The following is a 25802-nucleotide window of genomic DNA, read 5'->3' as shown; positions in this document are numbered from 1 at the left end:
CTCGTAGTATCAGGCCGTATCTTCGTTATAACACAACGATGGCCAACTCCAAGGGAGGTCTATCAAACGCCCACAACCCTGTTCCTGACTCTTCTCCGACATATATAAGAAAATTATTTCACTTATTTTATTGTATTTTAATGAAGAATATCTTGCATAGCTTTAATAATTCCTTTTTATTAACATTTATTTATTTTTATTGAATATTGATAGATTTATTTTCATATAGACATTTTTAACGAAGAGAATATAACGCGCACACAAGTAATATTCACTCGTTTTATACACGAAGAGAGTCATATATCAAGAGTAATATAGTTCTGTACGCATCTCTTATTCATAAGCTGCGAACCCGTCGTGATTTACAATATTAAGACGATTATGATCAACATATATTTGACACATTATTAAAATGTTGAAAAAAGATAAAGAGAGGACAACAAGGCTAACATACATGATAGTTTAGAAAGGACCAAGTATCAAGAACGTAAAAACTGTACAAATTTAACATCAGATTTTATTTATAGATACTTTTGCATTTCATAATAAAATATACTCAAATCAGAGAGAAAATTAAGAATTCACTAGCACAGCGCGTGTATTTTATGTCACATATTTCATTTCTTAAAAGTGTTTTGATTCCAAGAATACTATTTTACAAAACGAAATATTATTTTCTTAATCCTTACATCTCCTGACATTCAGTATTAATTTATGTTCGATATACAACAGACTAAACAATGAAAAAAAAAGGATGTTAAAAATTTGAATGGACGGAGGCGGACAAGGGGCAGTTGCTAAGGGTTGGACAACTTTAATGTAACTCAGCGGGTACTGATGCGCGAACGTTGTTAGTACTTAGCCCCGGCTGCTTTCCTTTGATTTACACGGAATTTCTTGTCGATCAGTCTTCCATAAGCTGCTTCTTGCCTTGATCGTTCTACTATGTTTCGATCTTTTGTTGTCAGCCTTTGCATATTTATCAAATATAGTTTGCTACTTCTCTCGATGGACATAACTGGGATAACGTCGCAGGGGGTACAGAATGATTTAAAACCTTCCACGGCTGAGAACTTACATTTGATGATACTCTTTCCGGAAAAATATTACTTAAGATTAAAATTATATAGAAAAAATCTGCTGTTCCTTTACTCGCTCCTTAGAACTTCATTATGTTTTGCAAAATATATAAATGAAATTATTAATATAACTTTTGAATTGTTTTGATATATCTAAGAAGTTTCTATTTTAACATATTGCACATTTAACAGCATAGCTATTGTGTATTATATATGTATCGTATATACAGTGTCTTGTGAAAGTATTTGAGCACTTGTAGAAATTTCGAAATGTTTCGTATAACTCATATGTTTGATAAAAATTTTCTACACTGAGTATTTGAATACTTTGGTGTACCACGGTGTATATAGTTTTTGAGTACATTATATTGTGTATTATGTAAGCAAACTTTAATTTTTAACGCATCGGTAGTTACAACAAACGAAGTGCATGATACGAATAAGACACGAACATATGCATAATTTCTGTGTTTCTTGCACCATTCAGACTGCGAAATATACGTAAGACTAACCACATTCTGCGTAAAGAACGTTAAATGTACCGTTCCATGAGCCATTATGAACGGTCATGCGTTCCTCTGGCGCATGTATTTACGCCCTCGAATGCTACTAAAGGAGGGGGTGGTATTTGAAGAGCTGAGGCGCGACTTCATCCCTCATACGCAGACTTGACTCTTTCCGCGAGTAACCTTTTATCCTTTTATCAAAAGACGTAGCCGAACCAAAGGAAGAAAGTTCAACCAAGACAGTGTTTCTTCGTGCGCCTCTAAGGATAATTCTTTGTATTGCCGATCTTCAAGCTATAAAGATTCGACATGAAGGTAACTGTTGCGAATTCTCGACTAAAGACCAACCGGTCAGGTCAAACCGATCGGTCGATATCGCGTACCTCGAATGACTTAACGCTCAAGGTGGAGAAAGTTAAATAGATCGAGTGTTAGATTAATCTAAAACTGTATTTGCACTTATATAAAAGTAACGTGTGATGTTATGAACACGGCGGTGGTAGGATCTTGTTGGGAGTGAAGTATTTTACCGGCACGATATCTTTACGGTTACGATATCTGATGATGAACTTTCCTCCTACGTTGCTGATTCTCTCTACTAGTTTCGTCTGCTCATCCTGCCCTTCCGGTTGGTTTTTCCCGGGGATTTTTACCTGACTTCGTAGTCATTAGGTTTACAGCTCGGGGAGGACATGTAATTTGGAATTTCCTAAAGAAGGGAATGGGCCTGTCCGTGCCATAAACGGACGGTCACTCAAAATTCCGAACAGTAACTCTTATAACATATTTTTCTCATTCAGCCATTTGAATCTTCAAATTCGGAAAAAATACTTTTTTATTAAAATATAGTGTTGCGTAGAATAATTTTTAACTGTATCACTATATACACCTACATTGATAAAATCCACTGTACGTAAAAAGACTTTTACGTGTATTATATTCTATGTATACCTTGAACAATATTCTCTTACGCGTTATGATTTACTATTATGTCTTAACCATTATGAATTACGTACACGTTAATTTCCTGACGCCTTATAATATAAATTTCTAGTTACTAGTTGACAGCCTCTGAAGAGGTCGCGTTACTATTTTCCAATTTCCCTTCCTGATCAAAAATGTAATTACATTCGATATTGCCTATTACGATTTTCAATAGAGAAACTTTGAAAAAGGTATTAAAAGTAACGAGGAGCGATTATTAAAATATAATGAAACTTGTAATTTACTTGTAATTACATTATTGAACTGTTGCAGTCCACTTGGTCGGTATATTACGTTATACGCGAAGTTAAAAAGCTTTTATTTGCATGGATGACGAACGTATTGCTCGAAGGAACGATCGACCGGCTAGTATCGTTCGACATTAATTAACCGCAGTACAAACCTGATTAAAGTCATAAGCAGATTACAACAGTTAACATGTTTGAAAGGTTCACGTGCGATAGTTATATAATCGATATGATTATTAGAAATTACGCGTAGCCTCAGTAATTATTGAGATCTTGTTCTGGGTTTTAATCGGTTCATTAACGAATACAACGTTATACAGTTTAACCAATAACGAGGACAACTTTCATTTTATTGGAAATAATCAGAATTTTTTTCAATATTCCCTGCAACTTAACATTTTTCGATCACCTCTAGGCAATCAACCACGTTTGCTGTATTTTCATATTCGTATGCTTAGTGAACCTGACACAGTCTGAGAACCCGCAGGATAAGGTAAATTATTATCTTAACAAGCAAACCACGTTCATAATTATAGCGATAATTAATTGATCAAATCAACTGTTAGATCGAGCAACAATTGTTAGACGCCTTCTTAACAGATGAATCGCTGAAGATGAAGAGACCTTTCTGCAATGCGTTCACCGGTAAGAAAAACCTAATTTCCAGTCCCCAATCAGATACGATTGAAGGGCTCGTAACAAAAATCACCCTTGTGCATGTTTATCTTCTTTCAAAAAAAACGGAAGAATGTTCTTGTATTCTTTCTTTATATTCCTAGTCTAGGTATAGTTTTTTAATTTCTGTTTCAATTCTTTTTAACAAAATGTTTATCGTAATATAAGTATATCTAAGATTATATCATAAAATACCTGTGTTTAATTAAATTACGCGGTTGTCGAACCCAGGTAAATGTTTTTATAGAAGCATTTAATTTTCATTCGACGATAAATTAGAACATAATCATTTTTTAGAATTCCACCATGTCATGAGTTCTGCTTTTGACTATTAGAATGCCATATTATCTAAAAGATTGAAAAAATTGGCAAAGATCATTTTTTTTATGAAACCCTTTATCATTCTAAAATAATCGATTGGTTCCAGGATGCGGAAGAAAGAGGAATTTTCATGAAAATTCAATAGAATCTCAGGGCATGGAAACAAATGGCAGCATTCGACTTCCGATTTCTGTTTACAAGGCATTGCTGAGGGCAGCAACTCAAAATACTCGAAATACAATTCAACGTAATACAAATGATTATCAATTATCAGGAATCCCACAGGTTTATTTATCCGGTAGAATGCCTCTTCATAAGAGGTTCGATATTTCATCAACATCCCTGAATTAACTCAGTCGTTTAAATCTACAAATGACGCGAATTATTCGCGAAGAAGAATATTAAAAAATATGTCACTTTATTATTCTTTCTTCATTCTCGTTCCTTTCTATTTGCATATGGAATTTATTTAAACGATAGAAGATACAGTTTAATCCATTGACAATTAAATGTTACTTTTATAAACTTTTCCTTTATACAATTACTTGTACGTTTAATGAAACTCGAATAAAGTTAATTACAGAATATTATAATCTAGTAGAATTACTACGTACACTACTATGCATAATGTATAAATTTTAGTATAAAAGTTATTTAAAGATAAACAGTCAACTTGATCGTGATACTTCCATTCCAAAGATATTTAGTGCTTCTCGACGGACGATCGATCGAAACGGGCAACTTGACAAAAAAAATCTGTCGTGGGACGCTCAGTCCAACGCATTCTGCATTATCTGGTTCTCCAGTTAATTTTGGACGGCCCCAAAAATATTCCGAGCAAAGTGTGGACGGATCCCAAATCCGTGATCTTCGATCTTGTCGCGATTGCTCCGATGAATGATCTAAAATCTGAAAACACGATCATTTTAAAGCTCCAACGGGATTAAGAGTAAAAATGTTGATTTTACCTCGAGGCGAATCTTATGGGGAAATGGCCACTTCAGAATAGAATCATGACGACCACGGGTCAATCCGACGCCTATGAAAACTGTACCGTCCGGAAAATATCGCGGTGTTACTTTGATGAACATGGCATACCCATTCTGGCCCACGTAAAATGTCGAACTGCGTAGGCAACGAGCAGTTTTCCAATTGGTAAGCTTCTCGTCAAAATGCTTTATCTGCCAGTAGTAAAAGAAGAGGTTCGCGGGCCCTGGGACATATTCAGATACCGTATTAACTCTATATTTTATTTGTAATTCTATTTAGTCCAATATTCGACTATAATTCAGCGATTTAATCAATTCCCAAGTCTCAGTCAAATCTCTTAATAATGTTACAACATAATGGTACAAACCATTTAATAATGAAGTTCTTTGGATCGTATTGTTAAAGTTATCGATTTCAGACTGTCTTGGAGAGAGTGTATCGCTTTTGCCTTCGTGATAATCGTCGTATAATTTCGCCAGTTTTGGTACTTCCTTTTTCCCCTCCAAAACAGTGTTTAGCAATGCCTTGATTTCTTCCAGTTCTTTGATCAGGCCTTTTTCTAAAGCTCGCAACTTTTCATCGATCATTTCTGGATATTTAGGAATAAAATTAGATAATAGAAAATAACGTGAACAATTGAAAAAAGATTAGAAGTTATTTCCTACTAGTATTACAAACTCCAGTAAGTATTCTCGTGACACTGGTACGTGCGCTTGCAACCAATTCTTCTGTAGCGATTTTACAACTTGCATGTTGCGTTTCCGTGACACCTTCGTCACTCGTTAAATTCGTGTCTGTAACAGCTGAAATTTTATTTCTTTTTTCATAAAACTTTTCTACATTTTTTAATCTTTTATTCATCGATACATAAATAATTTTATAACATCATATAGAAACCTTTATCCATTAATACTTACATAGTTGCAAGTCGTTTGCATCGCTTGCATCACAGTGAGTTAAGTGGAGCGTATTCAGATACAAGAACAGCAAAACCATCGATGACATCTTGGGGAGTAACTCGTTCTAAGATCATTCGAATTTATACTCACTTAAATAAGAATGTCGCAATTTCCGGAAACTTGTAAAAATAGATTTAACAGCATTCTCAGATGATCATATTAGAGCTCTTCGAAACTTCTTCAATCGTGAGATAGTGTTTCGTTTGAAATAATTTACGTTTCGGTAGGTAAGATATACATCTAGTTCACAACCTGATCACTGCGTAACTGTCCTCTGTATCTCCCGTGAATTATAAAATATAGGTAAATCCCTACCCTTCTTGTAATCAACTTAGATACAAAAATTATAGAAATACTTTTTTTCAAATAAACGATGTAATTTATACATATGTAAGAATTATATAACACTTATCACTAATTTTCCTTTTTAAATAATTTTAATTTTTAAATTCTAAGAATTTTTATATATACACACACATTCAAACTGCTTATAAATTAAGCAAGTACCCAATGTTTTTAAATGATGAAATTTTTAATAAAAGTAAAACGACCGTTTTTAATTGTGTAAAATAACTAAAACAATTAAAATTATTAAAACAATTTTCTCTGTATATTTATTACATAAGGGAATTAAATATAATAGTAGGCAGATTTCGTTTCAAAAGTTTTGTTTAACATATTTGGCGGTCTTTTTCACAGTCGCGTGGAAACGCGCGTGCATGTAAACGGAGGTTCTAGTTTTTGTCTTTTCTACTCTAAATTAGATCGTATTTCGTAGCAAAATGAGCGAAAATGTACAAGGAACATTTGTATCGGAAAAAATTTCTAAAATCAGATGGAAACACGCAGATTTTGAAGATGCTACTAATTTTATAACCGGTAGTTGGGATGATCCGGTAGGGTTATCTTCAGTAAACTTAACCTAATGCATTCTCATGTACATACGAATTATTTACGATTATTGTATTAAATAATGTTAATCATTTGTAATATTGTAATTTTCTATCATGTAATAGGTAAATAAAGTAACACATTGGACATTTCAAATGAATGACGATGGTGAATCCTATCCGGCAGTCGTATCATCTTATGCAATTCTCGGAGACGTAACTGAAATAAAGGTTTTTACTTTATAATATATAAAAAATATCATGGATAATTTTTTCATCAACGTTTTATTATTTTTACAGTTTATTTCAAAAGATTTCTTCGTGGTGTCAACATCTATAGGTACTGTTAGGTTGTTACAGATTCATGAAAATCCATACTCTCAATTTAAAGAGCACATGTCATGGGAATTTATACACAAATTTGAGTAAGTTTCATTTATAGATTAATATTATAAATTAATTATATATTAATTAAGATTTATTTCTTTTTAAACACAGTTTATGCTTCATTAATCTTTTTTTAATAGTAATACAAGCGATTATGCATCTTGTACTGGACTTTCTACGTTTGAACAAGACATAGTTTCAGTGGGTGAAGATGGGAGAATTAATCTTTTAACAGCTGGGCAGAAGCAGCCAATTAGATCTATTAGTACTATAAAATTTTATTTTGTACATAAAATATTTATTTTATATGTTGATTTTACACATAAATAGCTGAATTTATGTTTTAGATGATGCGGATAGTTGCTCTATATATTGTATTGATTTCTTAAGACATAATGAGATACTTACAGGAAATTTAAGGGGACATATGAAAGTGTGGGATTTAAGAAATGATCAAGATCTTCCTGCTACAACATTCATGCTTTCTGATCAATCAAAAGTACAATCTCTTTAATATTATCTCTAGGAAATTATTTATATACCTCCAAGTAAAGAGAAACTTTTGCAGACAGAAGCTACGAGTATTGCTCATCATCCTACTCAGAGACATATTGTCGTGGCTGGTGGTGGAGATGGCAGCTTAACAGTTTGGGACTTGAGACATAATACATACCCAATGTCTCAACTCAATGCCCATGCCAAGGCTGTTAGTGAAATACTTTTTCACCCTGATAGACCAGAAAATCTATTTACGTGTTCAACAAGTGGTGAATTGTGGCATTGGAATAATGCCCAACATTCGAAACTAAGTTTAGGTAAGTTTTGTAATAAACAAATCTCACTGTATATTAGTAAATTATTCCTTTTTTAGACCCTACAAATACACATTGGTTAAACACGATTGGTACAAATGGTAAAGTTAATGTAACATCGCTTTGTAGTGCTATGCATAAGCCAATAAACAGTATTGACATCGATAGATCAACATTACTTTTTGGATGTGATAATGAAGCAATGTATATTGTTAGGAATATAACTGTTTAATAACTATCCTAATTATATATTTTTCTAATTGTAACATACGGAGAAATAAATATCTTTTTTATCTTATGTCTGTTTATTTCAAGATAATGCACAAATTTGTTCATCTGTACATAAATTTAAAATTGATCGCTTTCGAATTACTTGTTTCGTAGTTATTTTACGGTACTTGTAGCTCCATCTATCGTTGCTTTTTGTGGCACTTGTAGCTCCATCTATCGTTGCTTTTTCTGGTATTTGTAGCTCCATCTATCGTTGCTTTTTGTGATTACGTTTACAGGAAGCTTTGGCCTGTTAGTTTGCCATTTTGTGACGCCTTGTGTGGAAGTTCGTAAACAGATTTTGCTTTGCTTGCCTGCGGAGGGACAAGAATTATGTCCAAACGAAGGATCGAGGTTGTGGATCCGTATATTAAACGGAAAGCGTGAGTGTTTTAAAGCATTTTTAATTGTAAAAATTAAAGAGTTCGATGAGATATTTTGCCATGTGCATCGTTACAAGTTTTTGTGATCCTATCGCGCATCTCATTGAACGAACCCCGCTTCCTGAAAATAATCTATGTAAAATACGATTAATCCGTTGAACAATAAATGTAATAAAATGATCTAACATTTTAAATTCATAGAACAATTCTTTTCTATTGCTGTTGACTGACTTGATCAACTCATCTATAAAGGTTCTCAACTAAATTTCTTTCTTCAATAGTATGTTGTATATTAATATATATGGGAAATTAATGCATAATTTTACAATACGCTGAAAACATACGCGTTATAGATAATTATAGATACACGAGAGAAATTTCGGATGAACTTAAATATCATTTGTTTTCCATCTGATTGGTTTTCATAACAATGAAGTGTTCTCAACTTTCATTATTTTATGTCATTGTCACTCATGTATTATTTCGTTGTTATGTGATTAAAATAATTTTCAAATAATAAATTGGACCAGCTTCATATACTCTATAGTTTATCTGTTGTTTTATAGAGATGGCTCGGCTACATCCAATAGCACAACTATACCTTCGACAGCACCAAAAAATCAAGTTCAGCTAAATCCTTATACTAGTCTACCTTTTACACCAAGATATCATGAACTTTATAAAAAGAGAATCACTTTACCAGTATTTGAATACCGTACTGATTTTATGAGATTATTGGCACAACATCAATGTATTGTACTCGTTGGAGAAACAGGTTCTGGAAAAACTACACAAATACCACAATGGTGTGTAGAATATTCAAGGCGTATTGACAACAAGGGTGTTGCTTGCACTCAGCCAAGGAGAGTAGCAGCTATGTCTGTTGCACAAAGAGTTTCAGAAGAAATGGATGTTCCATTAGGTATGTATTATGTCCTTTTAACTTTGAAGACGTTTTTATATTTCTGAATTAAAAACTGAGGTATATTTATATAATGTCTTCACAACAATTTTTTAAACAGGTGTGGAAGTAGGATACAGTATTCGTTTTGAAGATTGTAGTTCTCCGAAAACTATATTGAAGTATATGACTGATGGTATGCTGTTACGTGAAGGAATGTCAGATCCCATGCTTGATGCTTACCAAGTGATATTATTAGATGAAGCTCATGAAAGAACTTTAGCTACAGATTTGCTTATGGGTGTGTTAAAAGAAGTGATTAAACAAAGACCGGATTTGAAACTTGTGATTATGAGTGCAACTTTAGATGCTGGAAAATTCCAGCAGTATTTTGATAATGCACCCTTAATGAACGTACCTGGCCGAACTCACCCTGTTGAAATTTTTTATACACCTGAGCCTGAAAGGGATTACTTAGAGGCTGCTATCAGGACAGTTATTCAAATTCATATGTGTGAAGAAGTAGCAGGAGATTTGCTCCTCTTTTTAACTGGTCAAGAGGAAATTGAAGAAGCTTGTAAAAGAATCAAAAGGGAGATGGATAATTTAGGTCCAGAAGTAGGTGAACTTAAATGTATACCACTCTATTCTACACTGCCTCCAAATCTTCAACAAAGAATCTTTGAACCAGCACCACCTACAAAGCCTAATGGTGCTATTGGTAGAAAAGTAGTAGTTTCAACGAATATTGCGGAAACATCGTTAACTATCGACGGTGTCGTCTTTGTGATAGATCCTGGATTTGCAAAGCAGAAGGTACTGTGAAGGTTGTCTTAGTGAACAGACTATAGATCATTATTATTTTTTATTCTTGTACTGCATTAAATCAGTTTTTTAAATTCCTGTTACATTATTTAACAGGTATACAATCCCAGAATTCGTGTAGAATCTCTCCTTGTATCACCCATTAGTAAAGCATCTGCGCAGCAAAGAGCTGGTAGAGCCGGACGCACAAGGCCCGGAAAATGTTTCAGATTGTATACTGAGAAGGCATATAAAAACGAGATGCAAGATAATACTTATCCTGAAATTTTAAGATCTAATCTTGGCAGTGTCGTATTGCAACTGAAAAAGCTTGGCATTGACGACTTGGTATATTGCATTTCTCATGAATATAATTTATTTCCAATTGAATATGTTATTAAATAATTATTTCCATAAACTGTTTTTACTGTAGGTTCATTTCGATTTTATGGACCCTCCTGCACCAGAAACTCTTATGAGGGCTTTAGAACTTCTTAATTATTTGGCTGCTTTAGACGATGATGGAAATCTCACAGATTTGGGTGCTGTGATGGCAGAATTTCCATTAGATCCTCAATTGGCAAAAATGCTCATTGCATCCTGCAATCATAATTGCAGCAATGAGATATTGAGCATTACTGCTATGTTGTCAGGTACAGTATTATTAAGAACATCTTTTCTATCACATCATTAGGTTCATACTTCTCTTGCGAATAAAGTAATTTTAATACGATAAAAGCAAAAGTCTAAGTCAGGATCATGGTAAGGTAACGTGGTTTTAAATTGATGATTGATGTTGTATTAGTCCCGCAGTGTTTTGTGAGGCCAAATGAATCAAAAAAAGCTGCGGATGATGCTAAAATGCGATTTGCACATATCGACGGAGATCATTTAACATTACTGAATGTTTATCACGCCTTTAAACAAAGTAAGTACCTGCAACTTTTTTAAGACTGCGTTTGTGACATTACAAGTTTTAATTCATGTCTTTTTATAGATTTCGAAGATCCACAATGGTGTTACGATAATTTTGTCAATTACCGATCTTTAAAAAGTGGGGATAATGTTAGACAACAACTAAGTAGAATAATGGATAGATTTTGTTTAAAACGTACCTCTACAGACTTCACATCAAAAGATTATTATATCAACATTAGAAAAGCCCTTGTGAACGGTTTCTTTATGCAGGTAGATGTAACTAAAAATAAGTTTTATAATAAAAAAATGTTTCTTGTATACATAATACTACCTCTTTTTTATGTATATTAGGTTGCTCATTTAGAAAGGACTGGTCATTATTTGACTATTAAAGATAATCAAATTGTACAACTTCATCCAAGCAGTTGTTTAGATCATAAACCCGAATGGGTAATTTATAACGAGTTCGTGCTTACGACCAAAAATTATATCAGAACAGTCACAGATATTAAGCGTAAGTTACATTTTTATTAAATAATATGAGAGAAACTCATCTCTATAAACATATGTTATAAATATTATATTTTTTATAGCTGATTGGTTGCTTAAAATAGCACCACAATATTATGATTTACAAAACTTCCCACAATGTGAAGCAAAGAGACAATTGGAAGTGATCCAAGCGAAGTTAGATTCCAAACAGTATCAGGAAGGATTCTAACCTCTATATATTTTAGTTATCTTTAAAAATGGTGTCACACACACATACACACACAAAATCATTGATAATGTGTGGTTGATCTGTTTTCGGCATTGCGTCGAACACAGTTTTTTCAAACATAAAGAAAAAAAAAATATATTAAATATCATGAGACGCGGCCGAGAGGATAGTTGTCTGCTCTGTATTTTCACTTAAAAAATATGTAAAGAAAAAGACAAATTTTAATGACATTTATAATTTTGTACAAGCTTTAGCGAAACTTGTACGTTTTTTAGGCTGATGTACCGTCAAAAATTTGAATGTTTGTAGATTTTGTTCTGTCCTAATATGAAACAAATGAAATTTGACCTTTAATCTGTTAGAAGGCATGTGGAAAGCATAGTTTATTGATAAATGGTTTATTTATGTACATTAAAGAAAAATTTAGTAACTAAGTAATTTTACCAATAGAATTTGTTGATCGACGTTTGCACATTCGGAATGTACTACTAGATAAAAAATAGATTAATTTTTGTATTAAATGTTGAACAAGTATGTCAGATAAGATGTATACAATGCTTGCTATCGATAAGAGCACTTTACATAATCTTCAGCATAAATTATATGTTTGCTGTTTTTTCTTAAGATCAAGTAGTACCGTTTTATGTGTTATATATTTCACTTTTTCCAAGTACACACAGCCGAAAATATTACATATTTATTATAATTTTATTATGACTGAAATGTGCATATAACTTATGCAAAGTTTTTCCTGTTTATAATCAACACAGAACTGCATTGTAACAATTTTACACAAAGATAAATGAAAAAAGCAATCATAAAGAATTGGAAATACGACCGTAAATTATAATATGAAAAATCTTTCTAAGAATCTATGTGATACATTTAAAAAGAATCAAATTATTCTTATTTATGAATGCTAGCATAATATAAATTACAACCCTTTTTCGCGGTGAAGAATTAACTTACAATGTTACAAGCTATCTCAACAAGACGAAAAACAAATTAAACTTAATTATTATTCAAATAATAAATCTTCAATGCTGTCTGAAATAGGCTGTATGCAGACGAGCGATTTTTATCCATGCGATATTGTTATGGTCATATGTTATTTTTTTTTGTTTTTCCTGTTTGAAACAGCGAAAACAGACATATGGTCACAACGATATCGTGCGGACAAAAGTCGCTCGTCTGCATCGGGTCTTAGGATAATCGTATACGTTAAGAATCGTGAAATGTTTTCGCTTGTTTTAGAATTAAAAATTTTTAAATAGTTCGAGATATTATTATACTACAAAATACTTTTTTCTAAATAAGATATAATGTCACCAGATCTAAAAATGTTTTGCGTGTTTAACATGTTCAATAATAGTTTGTTTTTGTAAATAAAAGATACGCAGGTATTAAAAGAACATAGAATCACGAAAGATGATCGCGAACAGTTTTCATTGTATTGTACCACTTCATTCCAATAAAATATTAAAAATATGATTCAATCGTAATAATTGTTATAACGAACGAATTTAATTTCTAATCTTAAAAACTGTGTGATCTTATTGAGCATTTATAATTGGAATTTTGATACATAGTACATTACGTTTTACGTAATACACTAAAATATTTGATAGTTACAGTTTATAGTTCCTTATCGCGATTCTTATATGTTGCAAGAAATGTTTGAGAACCACTGAGAAAGCACGAGGATCGTTGTATTTCATCATTTACCAATTTTCGTGAAATTGAGAATTATGGCATCGTTCATGGTACCGGTTGCAGCGAGATTTACTCGTGTCACGATTGATAGTTTGCACAATTTAAATAAAAACATTTTATCTAGGTAAGATTCCGAATATTATAGTTCGTTATGTTAAAATATGCGACTCATTGAACTTATATTTCAACGTACATATAGAGGTTAGATTGCTACATAGTGTTTATCCATTACTTTATTATTATACAATTTTTTTAAAGTAAAATTGTAATATATTTAATAAAGATGATCATATATTTTTTAAAGCTGTTATATATTTAAATGAAACCTTACGTAGTTAATTGGTTATGTTACTAGTAAGAGATTTGAATAATTCTTTATAATAAAAAATATGTTAATAAATAAGTGTTATAAGTATTAATAATACTTTATGCTAAGTTATTCTTTTTGAAGAAGAAAGCATTGATGTCTTAAAGATTTTGTTCATGATTTGAAGGTTAACTCAACCATCACAAGTTTCTTGGCAAAGGCAAGAGTATAGTACTATTACAGAAGAGCAACAATCAGAAAAGGGAGAACCACAATCTTCACAATTGGAACTTACAGAAACTGAAAAGAAATTGAAAGCAGATATTGATCTCATTAATAAGGAATTATTAGATCTTAAAGCTCATAAAAATGAATTAGAAGATAAATACAAACGAGCGCTTGCTGATGGAGAAAATCTTAGAACTAGACTAACTAGACAAATTGAAGATGCAAAAATATTTGGCATCCAAGGATTTTGTAAGGATCTCTTAGAAGTAGCTGATATTTTAGGCAAGGCTACAGAAAGTGTACCAAAGGATGAACTTACAGAAAAAAATCCACATTTAAAAACATTATATGAAGGTTTAAAGATGACAGAGGCACAGTTACATAAAGTAAATAAGAAAATATAATTCAACTACATTATTTTCATATACTAAATAATGCACTAAATTATTCCTTTGAAATGTATTTGTATAGGTATTTAAAAAACATGGTTTAATATCACTAAATCCACTGAATGAAAAGTTTGATCCTAATCAACATGAAGCACTATTTCAACAGGTAAAATTTTTTTGTTTTATTTATATAGATTATTGTGTATTAAATTAATAAGGATTATATTTTTTTCACATAGGAAGTTGAAGGCAAAGAACCAGGAACAATAGTAGTTGTATCTAAATTGGGCTATAAATTACATGAACGAGTAGTAAGACCAGCATTAGTTGGTGTTGCCAAAGGATAATTCATGATTGTTAATTAAATGGAAATTAGAATTTATAATCTCATAAGAGCGATCCGTGAATAAAGTGTTGGCACGTATATATTGTAATTAAAATTAAAATGTAACACATCAAAACATGAATGTCATACAACTGATATAAAAAAAAACTGGAACTAATTTTATGAAAAATAAACTTTTATGAAAAATAAATCTTATTCTGTTAGATTTAAGAGAGAGTGTAATATGAATCTGAATTTTTATGTTTTTTGATTGCCAAATAGATATACGTATTTAAATATCATTTCTTTTATTATACCATATTGCATTCTATTATAGCATAGAAGAATAATATTTAATTTAGTAGGAAATTTATTATAAAATCTATAAAAATAAATAGAGCATTGTAGTATAAATATAAAAAATATTACAATATTGAATTTTTAATGAAATAAAAGACCTTTACTTTTTATAATACTTCAGTTTTATCCTGAACATCTAACATCTTTCAAAAACTTTATACAACTCAGGCAAATTGGCTATTTGTAATATTGTTGAATCATGTGCAAAATGTTTAGGAGGAAGAAAACTCTCCTTAATTGCACCATATAGAACATGTTCTGTAATGTACTTCCATTCATGAGTATCATGTATAGGACTCATTTGACTATAATATTTTGCTGTTTCCCTACAAATGGTTCGAAAGCATGGTTGTTCCGACGACCACTCTACTTCAGTAGCTAAACGTAATATATAGAGAGGAAGACCACTCACAGATGGAAAATATTTTTCTGAAAAGAAAACAAAAGATAATCTTGTATTGGATTCTAAAGGTAGTTTATTAAAATGTATTTACCTAATAATACTGGTAAAGATTTTAAATTCCCCTTTTTATCTATAACAATAGAATAATACTCTTTTAACATATCAGCTTTCTCCAATAACAATTCTTTAACACTTGTAGCTAATTCCTCTTTTGGTCCATCTTCCTCTGACCATCCAGCTTCTTTAGTCTCTAATCCTAACATAGCTATATCATATAAAGGAAGTGCCTCCTGCAAATAAGTGTAACTTGCAATATAATAATAATGTTCTTTGTCGATGTACATACCGAAAATTTGATGACTCCGTAATTTGCAAAATCATAGAGCATAATTTCATAAAATAGTTCCTCCCTAGATGTAACAAAAATGTTCTTAATCAAGCTTGATTTTTTATATATATTATGAATGTTTTATGGACACTTACGCTAATTTTTGCGTATTGCAAAGATACAAATTGACTCCACTTTGAACTAAAGCGGAAGACTGATCGATACAACCAACAAAAGTTAATTCTGATAAAATATGTTTCAAACCATCGTGACATGCGTCTTCTACTTCTTTACGTAATTTCAATACACTCGTTAATTTTACTTCTCTTCTAAAATTGTTTATTGAATAGGATTTAAATTCATATGAACTTTCTTTGTCACCATTCTTATTGTCATCGGTTTCTTTTAGTATTTGTTCAGTAATAATTTTCGTCTCGTTGGGTTTATTGCACTCTTCAGGTTCGTCGTTTCTTATTTCTTTATCTATACTATTTTTATCTGTCTTTTGTTCTTCTAATTTAATACTTTTATTTCCAAAGTATTTATACACTTGTTTACGTGCTTTATCTGCAATAACGTCGATACATTTTTCTTTTGTAGAGTCATCTGCTATATTTTGATCAATTTCTTCATTTGTCATTTCTAAAATATCTTGCACGCCATTTGATCCATACTGTTCTTTGTTAATATTTGCAGTAGATAAATCTAAATTAGATTCATCAAATACTGCAGAATCTGACGCAAGTGGACTTGTATCATCTATGATATTACTCCACGGAGTATCCGATTTTTCTGTTGCTTTTGGTATAACATGCATGGAGATATCCTTTTCTTTAGTATCATTTACATCTGATATCGGGCGCTGTATTTTATTTACATCTTTCTCGTCATTACTATTAGTATCTTCAACTTTAGTATCTTTGAAATCAATATCATCATTGTTTCTAGCATATTCCATTGCGGTATGAATGGTAAAATTAAATTTGTCCAATTTTTGATCAGATGCATCAGTTCTGATCATTTCTTGAGGACGAATTTTTTTTGTTCTATCATCTTTATCTTTCTCATATTCTGGCAAAATCTCTTTCAAAACTTCTTTTGTGATATCTGTTTTTGGCAACCGCGCTTGTACATAAAATGTTTTAGAAGCACTATTCCCAGACAGTTTCTCATCTAAAGCGAGTTTCATTCTTTCAATAATAGAATTTTCATGGAGAAATTTAACTTCATGTTTTGTTGGATGTACATTAACATCAACATTTTGCGGATCAATTTCTAAAGATATATAACACCATGGGTGGGTCTTTTTTGGAATATAAAATGTATAGATTTCTTCTAGCATTTTTCGAATAGCTGAAATAAGGTAATTGTAAAATATCTTTATGTATAAAATCTTCTTGCCCTAATACTTTAAAACTTACAGGATGATTCTACTAATCTGTTATTAATGAATAAAAGAAATATCATCCTCTTGCTTGTGTAATTTGGATTTGTTACCAAAGCATGCATTTTAAATCTATAAGTATCATCTGTAAGTTCCACTTCTAATAATTCACGAAAAACAGGATTGCCATAAAGTATTCTTATATTGTTCATCTTACTTGAATTATGTGGTGTTCGAATCTAAATGTTAGAAACATGTTTATATATTTATAAATAATAGCTTCAATTGTGTGACTATTTTTACATAGTAAAATACCTGAGGTGTGACTTCACCATGTTTCTTTAATGTGAACCCTACAGTAGGATTATGTATTGCATATTTTGTAACTACATCTGAAATTTTATTGAATTCTTCGTTTGGATTAGAAAAAGCCTTTCTTCTTGTTGAAACATTATAAAACAAATTCTCAATTAATATTGTAGTACCTTGGTTTCCAGCGCATAATTTAGGTGGTGCTTTTAGCTTACTATCAACATATGATGCTCTAATATGAAAATGATATTGTTAAAAATATTTGCTCAGATTTCATAACACTTTATATAATTAAACATACTTATAAGCACATTTCTCATCTGCAGTTTTTGTTGTAATTGTTAAAAGTGATATATGACTAATGCTCGCCAAAGCTTCACCACGAAATCCAAAAGTCGATATTGCCTGAAGATCTTCAAATGCTTGTAATTTACTTGTTGTAAATCTTTCACAAACAATTTCCATGTCCTCTTTTCTAATACCTGTTCCATTGTCTTGAATCTGTGATTAATAATGAATATTTAGTTGTAATAATAACTTTCCTACTTGAATAGTTGGAGAAAATACCTGTAATAATTTTAATCCGCCTTCTTTAGCAATAATTTGTATATTAGTTGCTTTTGCATCAAGACTGAAACATTTGTAATATAAAATGTGCAGTGTAAAAGACATACATACAACAAGTGTGATTCAAATATCTAACCTGTTTTCCATCAATTCTTTTAATGCATTTGCTGGTCTTTGTATTACTTCACCAGCTGCGATTCTATTCACTACAATTTTGTCTAATCTCTTTATCTTTCCCGCTCCATCCATTTTTAATCACGCTGTTTTTAGATTTGTATCAAAACCTCGAGAAACAGGAGTCAAGTATTACTCTACACCATAGTATATGCATAATAATTATATTATGTATTATACAATATAACTATATTTGTAATAATAAGAAATGAAAATACAAAGTCTAGTCTCAGAAAGCATGTATTTTTTACTTATAATAAGAGTGTATTGTACATATTACACGATTTGTGTAAATCGGTCTTCGTGCCGAACTTTTGAATTTAAATTAGCAAGTATATCAGTACTTCCTCCCGCTACTTTATGCTTCGTTTTGATATATTTATAGGTGTTTTGGAAGCGTACAGAATTCGGAGCCAATGGATGTGCGCAGTTGATCATCTATGGAAACTTATTGAAACGCGAGATTGAGTGTATTAAAAGTCCGCTATGCATGCTGAGCTGTTTAGCAAGCGAACAGTGAATATTGCGCTCAGTGCAAATGATCATACAACTATGATTTATTGTTATATACACGAAATGAATGACACGAAAGGTAAGTGTCTGAATACATGGTGACAGTGTGTTTATTTATTTAGTGTTTGTCTAGTGAATTTTTCGTAACAATCAATCGCGTAAATTTATGTTCGAAACATGTTGAAAATGGCTAACGACAGAAACATCACGTTGAAGTTTCACCATGTCTATGAAGTATCGATATATCTCAAAATTCCTTAGATTGTTTTTTGCCTAAAAACTAAACCCTAAAAACTAAAACTTTATTCAAATACAACAAAATTTTTTGTCAAGATCCAAGAAAACATATTTAGTTTTGCTATGTTTATTTATGACATATTTTATATTCTTGCAGGATATGATAGTATCTTTCGAAGCAGTCGCCTATATGCAAGACCAGTTTAGCTGAATAAGTAGCACAGTAGTATCTTGATTCTTTTCTTCCATCTTTAATTTTCTGGTTGGAACATTCCAGAAGTTCATGAAGTATTCTCGGGATAATGTCACGAAAATCTCCAACTAATTGATTTAGCAAGCGACGTTCGTATTGCAAATGCGTTATTTTGTTTTTATTCTGTTTCTCCTGGTTTGCGTTATATTAATAAGTAAGAATTTATGGTTGATATTCTCAAGCCCAAAAAAAATAATTTTTGCTATCATTTCTAGGACTTTCGCATAAAATAGTATGTTTGTCTGCTTTGGTCTGCTTTGCCGACCCCGTCCAAATATTCATTGATGTCATTCATCATCATTACTATCATGTAATCATCACTACGAACATGTCCTCTGAGGATCTTTTAGGCATCGTGTATAAGGTGTTTATATAAAATGTAGGACTTTCGGTTTGTTTCGGGGCAAGGGTAACACGCGGACCCTGTGGAAAAAGGGAAATGTGAAGGAACGAAGAAGGGAAAATAAAGGGTGAGCATACGAGGAGAAAGTGAAAGAAAAGCGAAAAGAAGTCAGGAACGAGAGAGAGATACAAATTAGAAAAACTAGAGGAGAAGAGGTTAGGAAGTCGAAAGCGCGGCAAATAAAGTAAGGTAGGAAAACGACAGATGGCGTCAAACAGAGGAAGACCAAGGAACGCGAGTAAAGCGGGAGATAAGGCAGATTTCAAAAACACATTGGATAAATACAGCTTGTCAGAAAAAGAGACATCAACCAGGTAGAGAGAAATGGAAGTAATGATGAAAAAAACGAGGCAACGATAAAGGAAATAAAACGGATATTCGAAAAACAAGTGGAGGAGATGAAGAGGGAAATGAAAGAGGAAAGGAGAAGAAGTGAGAGAGAGAGAGAGAGAGAGAGAGAAGAGCGGGAAAGGGAAAAGAAGGACCTATTGGGCAGAATTAAAAGAATCAAGGAGGAGAGGGACAGAGCAGAGAGAGAGAAAAGAAGAAGGCACATAGTAATCAAAGGAGTAAACTGGAACGAAGAAAGCAATGAAGGGACAGTAAAGGAGTTCATAAGGGAAAAAATGAAAATAGGGGCAGAAGTAGAAAGAACACATGATAAGGGTGGGGAACAAAAACACAATAATAGTAGCGATGATGAAATCAATGGAGGAAAAAATAAGGGTAATGAAGGAGAAAAGCAAATTGGAAACGGGAATATACATAGATGACGATCTGACAAGAAAAGGAAGAGAGGTACAGCAACAAATAAGAAGAATAGCCAGAGTAAGAAGGGAAAAGGGCGAATATGTAAGGATTGGATATAAGAAGCTAAAGATAGAAAACAGATGGTACAGGTGGAACGAAAATGAAGAGAGGCTGAAGGAAGAAAGAAAGAGAGGGGAAGAAAAATGAAAAAAGTGGAAAAAGGGGGGAGACTACAAAGGCGATGAAAATGTGCTTCTGGAATGTAGCAAGGTTAATAAGTAAGGACAAGAAGGTGAGGGAATATTTGAAGACATTCGACGTGATCGGATTCACGGAAACATGGATAGAGGAAGACAATTGGGAAAAACTAAAATATAGACTACCCAAAGAATTCAACTGGAAATGCAGAGCAGCAATGAGAGTAAGGAAAAAAGGAAGAGTAAAGGGGAGAATAATAACGGGTATAAATAAGGAACTGAGAGAAATAGAATACAAAGAAATAAGTGATAGTATAGTGGAAAGAAAAATAGTATACAATGATAAGACATATAGGGTAATAGTAGTTTATAATCAAGACACAAAAGAGACAAGGAAAGAAATAGAAGAAAGAGTAGAAGGAAGAGAAGAGGAAGTGATGATCATCAGCGGAGACTGGAATGCAAGAACGGGAGAAGGGGGAGGGTCGATAAACGAGGATCTGAGGAAAGAAAAAAGCAAGCAATCAAAGGACAAGACAATACACATGGAAGGAAGAACTCTGCGAAAGTACCTGGAAGAAAGAGGCCTGGATGATAGTCAATGGAAGAGATAAAGAAGGAGAGGAGTGGACATATATTGGGAAAAGAGGAAACTCTGTGATAGATTATGTGATTGACAACCAGGAGGCGACAGAAGAGATAATTGGCATGATGAATTGGCAGAGTCAGACCACATGCCGTTAGAAATAGAAATAGGGGGGCCGGAACTGCAAGCAAATGAATAAAAAGAAGAAGAAGAGAAGGAGAAAAGGGAATGGACAAACGAAAGTGTGGAAAAATACTTGGAGGAATGTAAAGACTGGATCTGTAATGGAAGAACAGTAGAGGAAATGTAGTCAGAAATCAAAAAGAAGATAAACGAAGCAGTGCCAAAGAAGAAAGTGAAGATAAGGAAATGGGGCATGGGAGAGAAAGCGTGGTGCGACAAGGAGTGGAAAGAAAGGAAAAGAGAGATGAGAAGGAAGATGACAAAGTTTATGAAAGGAAAATGCAGCAGAGAAGCGCTCATAGAGGAAAAAAAGGCATTCAAACAGTGGAGCAAACAAAGAAAGGAAAGACACGAAGAAGAAGAAATGGAGAAAATAAAGAAGATAAAAACAGAACAAGAAGCGTGGAAATACATAAATAGATACAGAAGAAGTAGAGAAGGTATAGATGAGGATATAAGCGAAGAAGAGTAGAGAAATCACTTTATGGAAATTTTAGAAGGGACAGAGCACAAAGAGGGCAGAAAAACGGGGGGGAGGCATGGAGAGGAAGAGAAAATAATGGAGGATCGAGAAGATAATATAGAGAAGGAAGAGGCGATATACCAGCTAAGAAATTTGAAGAAAAAGAAAGCAACGGGGGAAAACGGGTTAGAAAATGAAGCATGCACCGAAGGAAATGGGGGAGGCGTTATGGGAGTTATTAAGGAAAATATGCAATGGGGAGGGGATGCCAGAAGATTGGAAAAAGGAAGTAATATGTCCGATATACAAGAAGGGGGACAAGAGAGTAGCGAAGAGCTACAGAGGAGTAACGCTAATGGATACAGCTGAGGCGTATAATAGGTGATGGCCGTGATACTTGTAGCTGCTGGCTGTAGAATGTCACTGATGGGGGTACTGCTGTTTTTCTTCCATTTTTGATGCGTAGAAGAAAAATCGGACTCCGGTTGCCGGGATTCGAACCCGGGCCCCGAACATTCGTAACCTAAGGCGCTAATCACTGCGCGCCGTCGTCCGACACTAGTTAGTGTCGAATGGTGGTATTTACTGTTGAGTGCCGCCACAGTACCCCCTCTTACCAGTGATAACGTTTCTTCTTTGCGTGGCAAAGCGTCAGCCGATTGCTGTCAAGCCCGTGTAGATGTTGCGCGTTGTTCTCGATGTGGCGGTGGATAGCTGTCGGTACGATGCGGAGCGTTCCGCGTACGGTCGTAGGCCTCTGTTCCTCTTTTTAGTATGACGTGCTGGTGGTGATGCCCATGAACTTTGCAATGGCTACATCACTTCTGACTTGGTCATCGTCTCGTATCTAGTTACCTGCTTGTGTGGGTTGGCGGTGAGGCGTCGAGTTTTGCTGAAGAGGAGAGCCGTTCCGCGTGCGTCGTAGCGGTAGATCCAGATTGCCACAGTCTTAGATTCGCGATGATCGAAGTCTCGGGTAGCGCTATCACGGTCACACACACCTCTTTTTCGCTGTCGATCACGTCGGGGTCACCAATTTGAGGTGTAAGTGTTGTCCGTGATAATTGTAGGATGCTGGCCATAGATGTCGCTGCTGATGGGGTACTACTGATTTTCTTACGTTTTTGATGCGTAGAAGAAAAATCGGTCGCCGGGATTTGAACCGGGCCCCGAACGTTCGTAACCTAAGGCGCTAACCACTGCGCTGCCTACTAGTTAGTGTCGAATGGTGGTATTTGCTGTTGAGTGCCGCCACAAATATATACGTGGCAGGACTGGAAGAAGAACTGCTAGGAGAAAGAAAGGTATGGTCACTAACATATGCAGACGATATTGTGCTGATGGCGGATAGGGAAGAGGAGCTAAAAGAAATGTTAAAGAAGTTCAAACAACTTTTAAAGGAAGTCGAATTAGAACTGAGCACGGAAAAGATCAAAATAGTAGTCTTTGAAAAAAGAAGGAACAAAAGGAGACAAAGAAAATGGAAATGGGGAGAACAAGAATTAGAAGAAGTGGACGAGATAAGATACCTAGGGTACATACTACAGAAAAACGGCAGTGATGAGAAGCACATACAAGACAGGAAAAAGAGAGCAGCAATAGCAATGAAGAAAACATGGAGTGTGGGAGAAAGAATATTCAAACAGGACTACAAAAGGAGAATGAAGATGTTTGGAGCACTGGTAGAGAGCGTGGCGCTGTTTGGAGCAGAGGTATGGAGCTGGAACATGGAAGAAGGACTGGATAGAGTACAAAGAAGATATGTGAAATGGATATTAGGCTTAGATATGCCAACACCAAATTATATATTAGAGGAATGCAAGATAATAGAAATAAAAGAAAAAGCATTAAAAAGAGCAGCAAGGTATGAAGAGAAAGCCCTAGAATCAAAAAAGGAATTATAAATTATAAAGTAAAGGAGTGTATAAAGGAAAAAGAGAGAAACTGGGGAAATGGTCATGAAGGGAAAAGGGCAAGAAAGAGAAAGAAGGGACTGGAAGAGGTGAGAAAGGGAAGGACACAGATAGAAGCAGGAGAGGAACAAGAAAGGATGACAGCAGATCAAATTATAGAAGAAAGAAGAAAGAAAGACGCAGAAGAGAGGGGGAAAATGATAAGGGAATCCAAGTATAATATACACTACAGAAATATAGCCAAAGAAAAATTACCAAAGTACTTGGAAGGAAGGATGAAGTGGAAGAACAGAAGAATACTGGCAAGATTCAGATGTGGAAACGAGACCAAAGCAAGGGAATACTGGAAAAAGAGGGAGAAAAAAGATGCAGTCTATGTAGAAGGAAAGAAGACCTGAGACATGTAATAGAAGAATGTGAAATAACGGGAGGACCAAAGGACATAGGAAAACGCTAAATGAGACTGGAGAAGGTTTAACAGAACTGAAAGCAATAATAGAGAAGAGAAGGGCAAACGACAGGAAGGATGTACAGCAAGGAGGCTAAAGACCAAAGTTGCAATAGTTTTTAATCATTAGTTGCTAATTTGTAGTTTCTAGTTTTAGTTTTTAGAGATAGAATAAGTAAGGTAGTGGAATAGAATAGAGTGGAAAAGAGGGGAGGTAGACATATAAGAAGAGAAATAGACATAAGAGACGTAAAACCGAAAGTTCGTCCAAAGCCGAAAGGCACGGACTAAGCAATAATAAATAAATAATAATAATATATAAAATGTATAAATTAAGTCCGCTATATTTTTGTTCGGCAGTCCCTGCCGGATAATAGCGGATCAGGGAAGATGTTTTACGGGCAAAGAATTTCGAGACTTTTGTCAAGATAAACATATTAAACTCCATTTAATTGCGACCGGAGCTAGTAGGGCCAACGGATAGGCAGTCAGTCGCCGAACGTAGTCGCGGTCACGGGATGAACGCTTTGCCTGACAGAGGTGTGGAGTGATTCTATGGCTCTCCTTAAAAGAAATATTCGTGGCGACACGCTACAGTAAACATTCCAACGGTTTCTGTCCCGTGGCTCGCCACACGCGGTCATTGTGTTGGTCGATGCCTTCACTAAGTTCGTATACTTGCACCATACCCGTAAGATAGACTCCATTAACACCATTAAAGCGCTTAAGTCCGCTATATTTTTGTTCGGCAGTCCCTGCCGGATAATAGCGGAGCAGGGAAGATGTTTTACGGGCAAAGAATTTCGAGACTTTTGTCAAGATAAACATATTAAACTCCATTTAATTGCGACCGGAGCTAGTAGGGCCAACGGATAGGTAGAGCGTACTATGAGTACGCTAAAAAACATGTTCACAACAATAGAAACCACCGAGCGGTCCTGGCAAGACGCGATCGGGGAAATACAACTGGCCTTAAATTGTACCACCAACCGCGTGACTAAGTCAAGCCCGTTGGAACTACTAATCGGTAAAACAGCGAGACCCTACGGCTTATCCCTACCCGACAATATCGAGGAAAGAGAAGTAAATATCTCCCATGTAAGACAGCAGGCGATAAAGAATATAGAAGCAAGCGCCAAATACGATAAGGATAGGTTCGACGAAAACAAAGCTAAAATAGTTAGGTTCAACCTTGGCGACTTCGTGTTGCGCAAGAACGAGGAAAGAAACCAGACGAAGTTAGATCCGAAATTCAGGGGTCCATTCGTAATAGCAGAGATTTTGGAAGGAGATAGATATACCCTAAAAACCTTAGACGGCAAACGATCATACAAGGACAGACACGACAGACTGAGAAAAATGCCAGAAGGTTGCGTCCCTGCTGAGGTAGACGTCTACGGTGATGACAACGGCGGTGATAATAACGATGCAAGTACACTGACCTCAGAGGATCACTAACACTGCGTTGTGGTCATAGTAATACACCGAGTGGTTTTATATGCTTTTTGTTGTAACCCG

At 34.1% G+C, this 25802-nt stretch overlaps 7 protein-coding genes across 10 annotated transcripts in view; 5 read left to right on the top strand and 2 right to left on the bottom strand.

Moving 5' to 3' along the window:
* The first annotated feature begins 1702 nt into the window (after positions 1-1702).
* On the top strand, positions 1703-4403 carry LOC100742965. Its single transcript, XM_003484777.4, has 4 exons — positions 1703-1900; positions 3233-3310; positions 3384-3462; positions 3920-4403. The coding sequence occupies exons 1-4, from the start codon at positions 1895-1897 to the stop codon at positions 4162-4164; spliced, it is 408 nt and encodes a 135-aa protein (XP_003484825.1). The 5' UTR covers positions 1703-1894; the 3' UTR covers positions 4165-4403.
* Positions 4400-6080, bottom strand: LOC105680524 (TNF receptor-associated factor 6-like). Its single transcript, XM_012383469.3, has 5 exons — positions 5721-6080; positions 5469-5606; positions 5171-5392; positions 4782-5026; positions 4400-4722 (listed from the first exon to the last, which is right to left on the bottom strand). The coding sequence occupies exons 1-5, from the start codon at positions 5806-5808 to the stop codon at positions 4468-4470; spliced, it is 948 nt and encodes a 315-aa protein (XP_012238892.1). The 5' UTR covers positions 5809-6080; the 3' UTR covers positions 4400-4467.
* A 362-nt stretch (positions 6081-6442) lies between these two features.
* LOC105680516 (nucleoporin Nup43) lies at positions 6443-8149 on the top strand. 2 transcript variants are annotated; one of them, XM_012383412.3, is made up of 7 exons: positions 6443-6658; positions 6779-6883; positions 6953-7077; positions 7180-7304; positions 7387-7538; positions 7608-7854; positions 7911-8149. In XM_012383412.3, exons 1-7 carry the CDS (start codon positions 6545-6547, stop codon positions 8081-8083), a joined length of 1041 nt encoding a protein of 346 aa, XP_012238835.1. In that variant the 5' UTR covers positions 6443-6544; the 3' UTR covers positions 8084-8149. The 2 variants fall into 2 exon arrangements, with proteins under 2 accessions (XP_012238835.1, XP_024222647.1); XM_024366879.2 differs by having other exon boundaries at positions 6564-6699.
* A 200-nt stretch (positions 8150-8349) lies between these two features.
* Positions 8350-13336, top strand: LOC100747626 (putative pre-mRNA-splicing factor ATP-dependent RNA helicase PRP1). Its single transcript, XM_012384213.3, has 9 exons — positions 8350-8504; positions 9071-9426; positions 9527-10221; positions 10327-10557; positions 10643-10862; positions 11015-11137; positions 11207-11397; positions 11479-11641; positions 11721-13336. The coding sequence occupies exons 1-9, from the start codon at positions 8455-8457 to the stop codon at positions 11846-11848; spliced, it is 2157 nt and encodes a 718-aa protein (XP_012239636.1). The 5' UTR covers positions 8350-8454; the 3' UTR covers positions 11849-13336.
* Positions 13337-13441: 105 nt separating this feature from the next.
* Positions 13442-15107, top strand: LOC100742849 (grpE protein homolog, mitochondrial). The gene is made up of 4 exons (XM_012384245.3): positions 13442-13685; positions 14056-14482; positions 14568-14651; positions 14725-15107. The coding sequence occupies exons 1-4, from the start codon at positions 13597-13599 to the stop codon at positions 14830-14832; spliced, it is 708 nt and encodes a 235-aa protein (XP_012239668.1). The 5' UTR covers positions 13442-13596; the 3' UTR covers positions 14833-15107.
* Positions 15108-15116: 9 nt separating this feature from the next.
* LOC100747510 (DNA mismatch repair protein Mlh1) overlaps positions 15117-25802 on the bottom strand; it is a 12792-nt gene continuing 2106 nt past the window's right edge. Inside the window, exons 2-10 of one of the 3 annotated variants that reach the window (XM_003484730.4) lie at positions 18301-18448; positions 18165-18228; positions 17899-18098; positions 17601-17829; positions 17323-17524; positions 16057-17254; positions 15920-15983; positions 15665-15863; positions 15117-15599 (exon numbers count right to left, since the gene is read on the bottom strand). In XM_003484730.4, the coding sequence (XP_003484778.1) occupies positions 15307-15599; positions 15665-15863; positions 15920-15983; positions 16057-17254; positions 17323-17524; positions 17601-17829; positions 17899-18098; positions 18165-18228; positions 18301-18413 (2562 nt within the window). In that variant the 5' untranslated portion in view covers positions 18414-18448 and the 3' untranslated portion in view covers positions 15117-15306. Of the gene's footprint in view, positions 15600-15664; positions 15864-15919; positions 15984-16056; positions 17255-17322; positions 17525-17600; positions 17830-17898; positions 18099-18164; positions 18229-18300; positions 18673-25802 lie in introns of those variants that run through there. The other 2 variants (XM_024367125.2, XM_033320460.1) reach the window with 2 other exon arrangements.
* LOC112212739 lies at positions 23363-24510 on the top strand. The gene has a single exon (XM_024367145.2). The coding sequence runs from the start codon at positions 23528-23530 to the stop codon at positions 23825-23827; it is 300 nt and encodes a 99-aa protein (XP_024222913.2). The 5' UTR covers positions 23363-23527; the 3' UTR covers positions 23828-24510.

Source organism: Bombus impatiens, unplaced genomic scaffold, assembly GCF_000188095.3.
Source record: "Bombus impatiens unplaced genomic scaffold, BIMP_2.2 scf_0020, whole genome shotgun sequence".
NCBI classification, from domain to species: domain Eukaryota; kingdom Metazoa; phylum Arthropoda; class Insecta; order Hymenoptera; family Apidae; genus Bombus; species Bombus impatiens.
Note: the sequence above shows the minus strand (reverse complement) of the source record. Positions and strands in the feature narration are given on the sequence as shown.

Coding starts and splice junctions, on each gene's coding strand:
- LOC105680524 (XM_012383469.3), bottom strand. CDS start 5,808: ATGTCATCGATGGTTTTGCTGTTCTTGTATCTGAATACGCTCCACTTA. Junction 5,393..5,468: donor TACTGGAGTTTGTAATACTA/GTAGGAAATAAC, acceptor CTAAATATCCAG/AAATGATCGATGAAAAGTTG. Junction 5,027..5,170: donor AAGAACTTCATTATTAAATG/GTTTGTACCATT, acceptor AATATGTCCCAG/GGCCCGCGAACCTCTTCTTT.
- LOC100747626 (XM_012384213.3), top strand. CDS start 8,455: ATGTCCAAACGAAGGATCGAGGTTGTGGATCCGTATATTAAACGGAAA. Junction 10,863..11,014: donor CATTACTGCTATGTTGTCAG/GTACAGTATTAT, acceptor ATGTTGTATTAG/TCCCGCAGTGTTTTGTGAGG. Junction 11,642..11,720: donor AACAGTCACAGATATTAAGC/GTAAGTTACATT, acceptor TATTTTTTATAG/CTGATTGGTTGCTTAAAATA.
- LOC100742849 (XM_012384245.3), top strand. CDS start 13,597: ATGGCATCGTTCATGGTACCGGTTGCAGCGAGATTTACTCGTGTCACG. Junction 13,686..14,055: donor AATAAAAACATTTTATCTAG/GTAAGATTCCGA, acceptor CATGATTTGAAG/GTTAACTCAACCATCACAAG. Junction 14,483..14,567: donor CAGAGGCACAGTTACATAAA/GTAAATAAGAAA, acceptor GTATTTGTATAG/GTATTTAAAAAACATGGTTT.
- LOC112212739 (XM_024367145.2), top strand. CDS start 23,528: ATGAAGAAAACATGGAGTGTGGGAGAAAGAATATTCAAACAGGACTAC.
- LOC105680516 (XM_012383412.3), top strand. CDS start 6,545: ATGAGCGAAAATGTACAAGGAACATTTGTATCGGAAAAAATTTCTAAA. Junction 6,659..6,778: donor CCGGTAGTTGGGATGATCCG/GTAGGGTTATCT, acceptor ATCATGTAATAG/GTAAATAAAGTAACACATTG. Junction 7,078..7,179: donor GAATTTATACACAAATTTGA/GTAAGTTTCATT, acceptor TTTTTTTAATAG/TAATACAAGCGATTATGCAT.
- LOC100742965 (XM_003484777.4), top strand. Junction 3,311..3,383: donor CTGAGAACCCGCAGGATAAG/GTAAATTATTAT, acceptor ATCAACTGTTAG/ATCGAGCAACAATTGTTAGA. Junction 3,463..3,919: donor TTTCTGCAATGCGTTCACCG/GTAAGAAAAACC, acceptor GATTGGTTCCAG/GATGCGGAAGAAAGAGGAAT.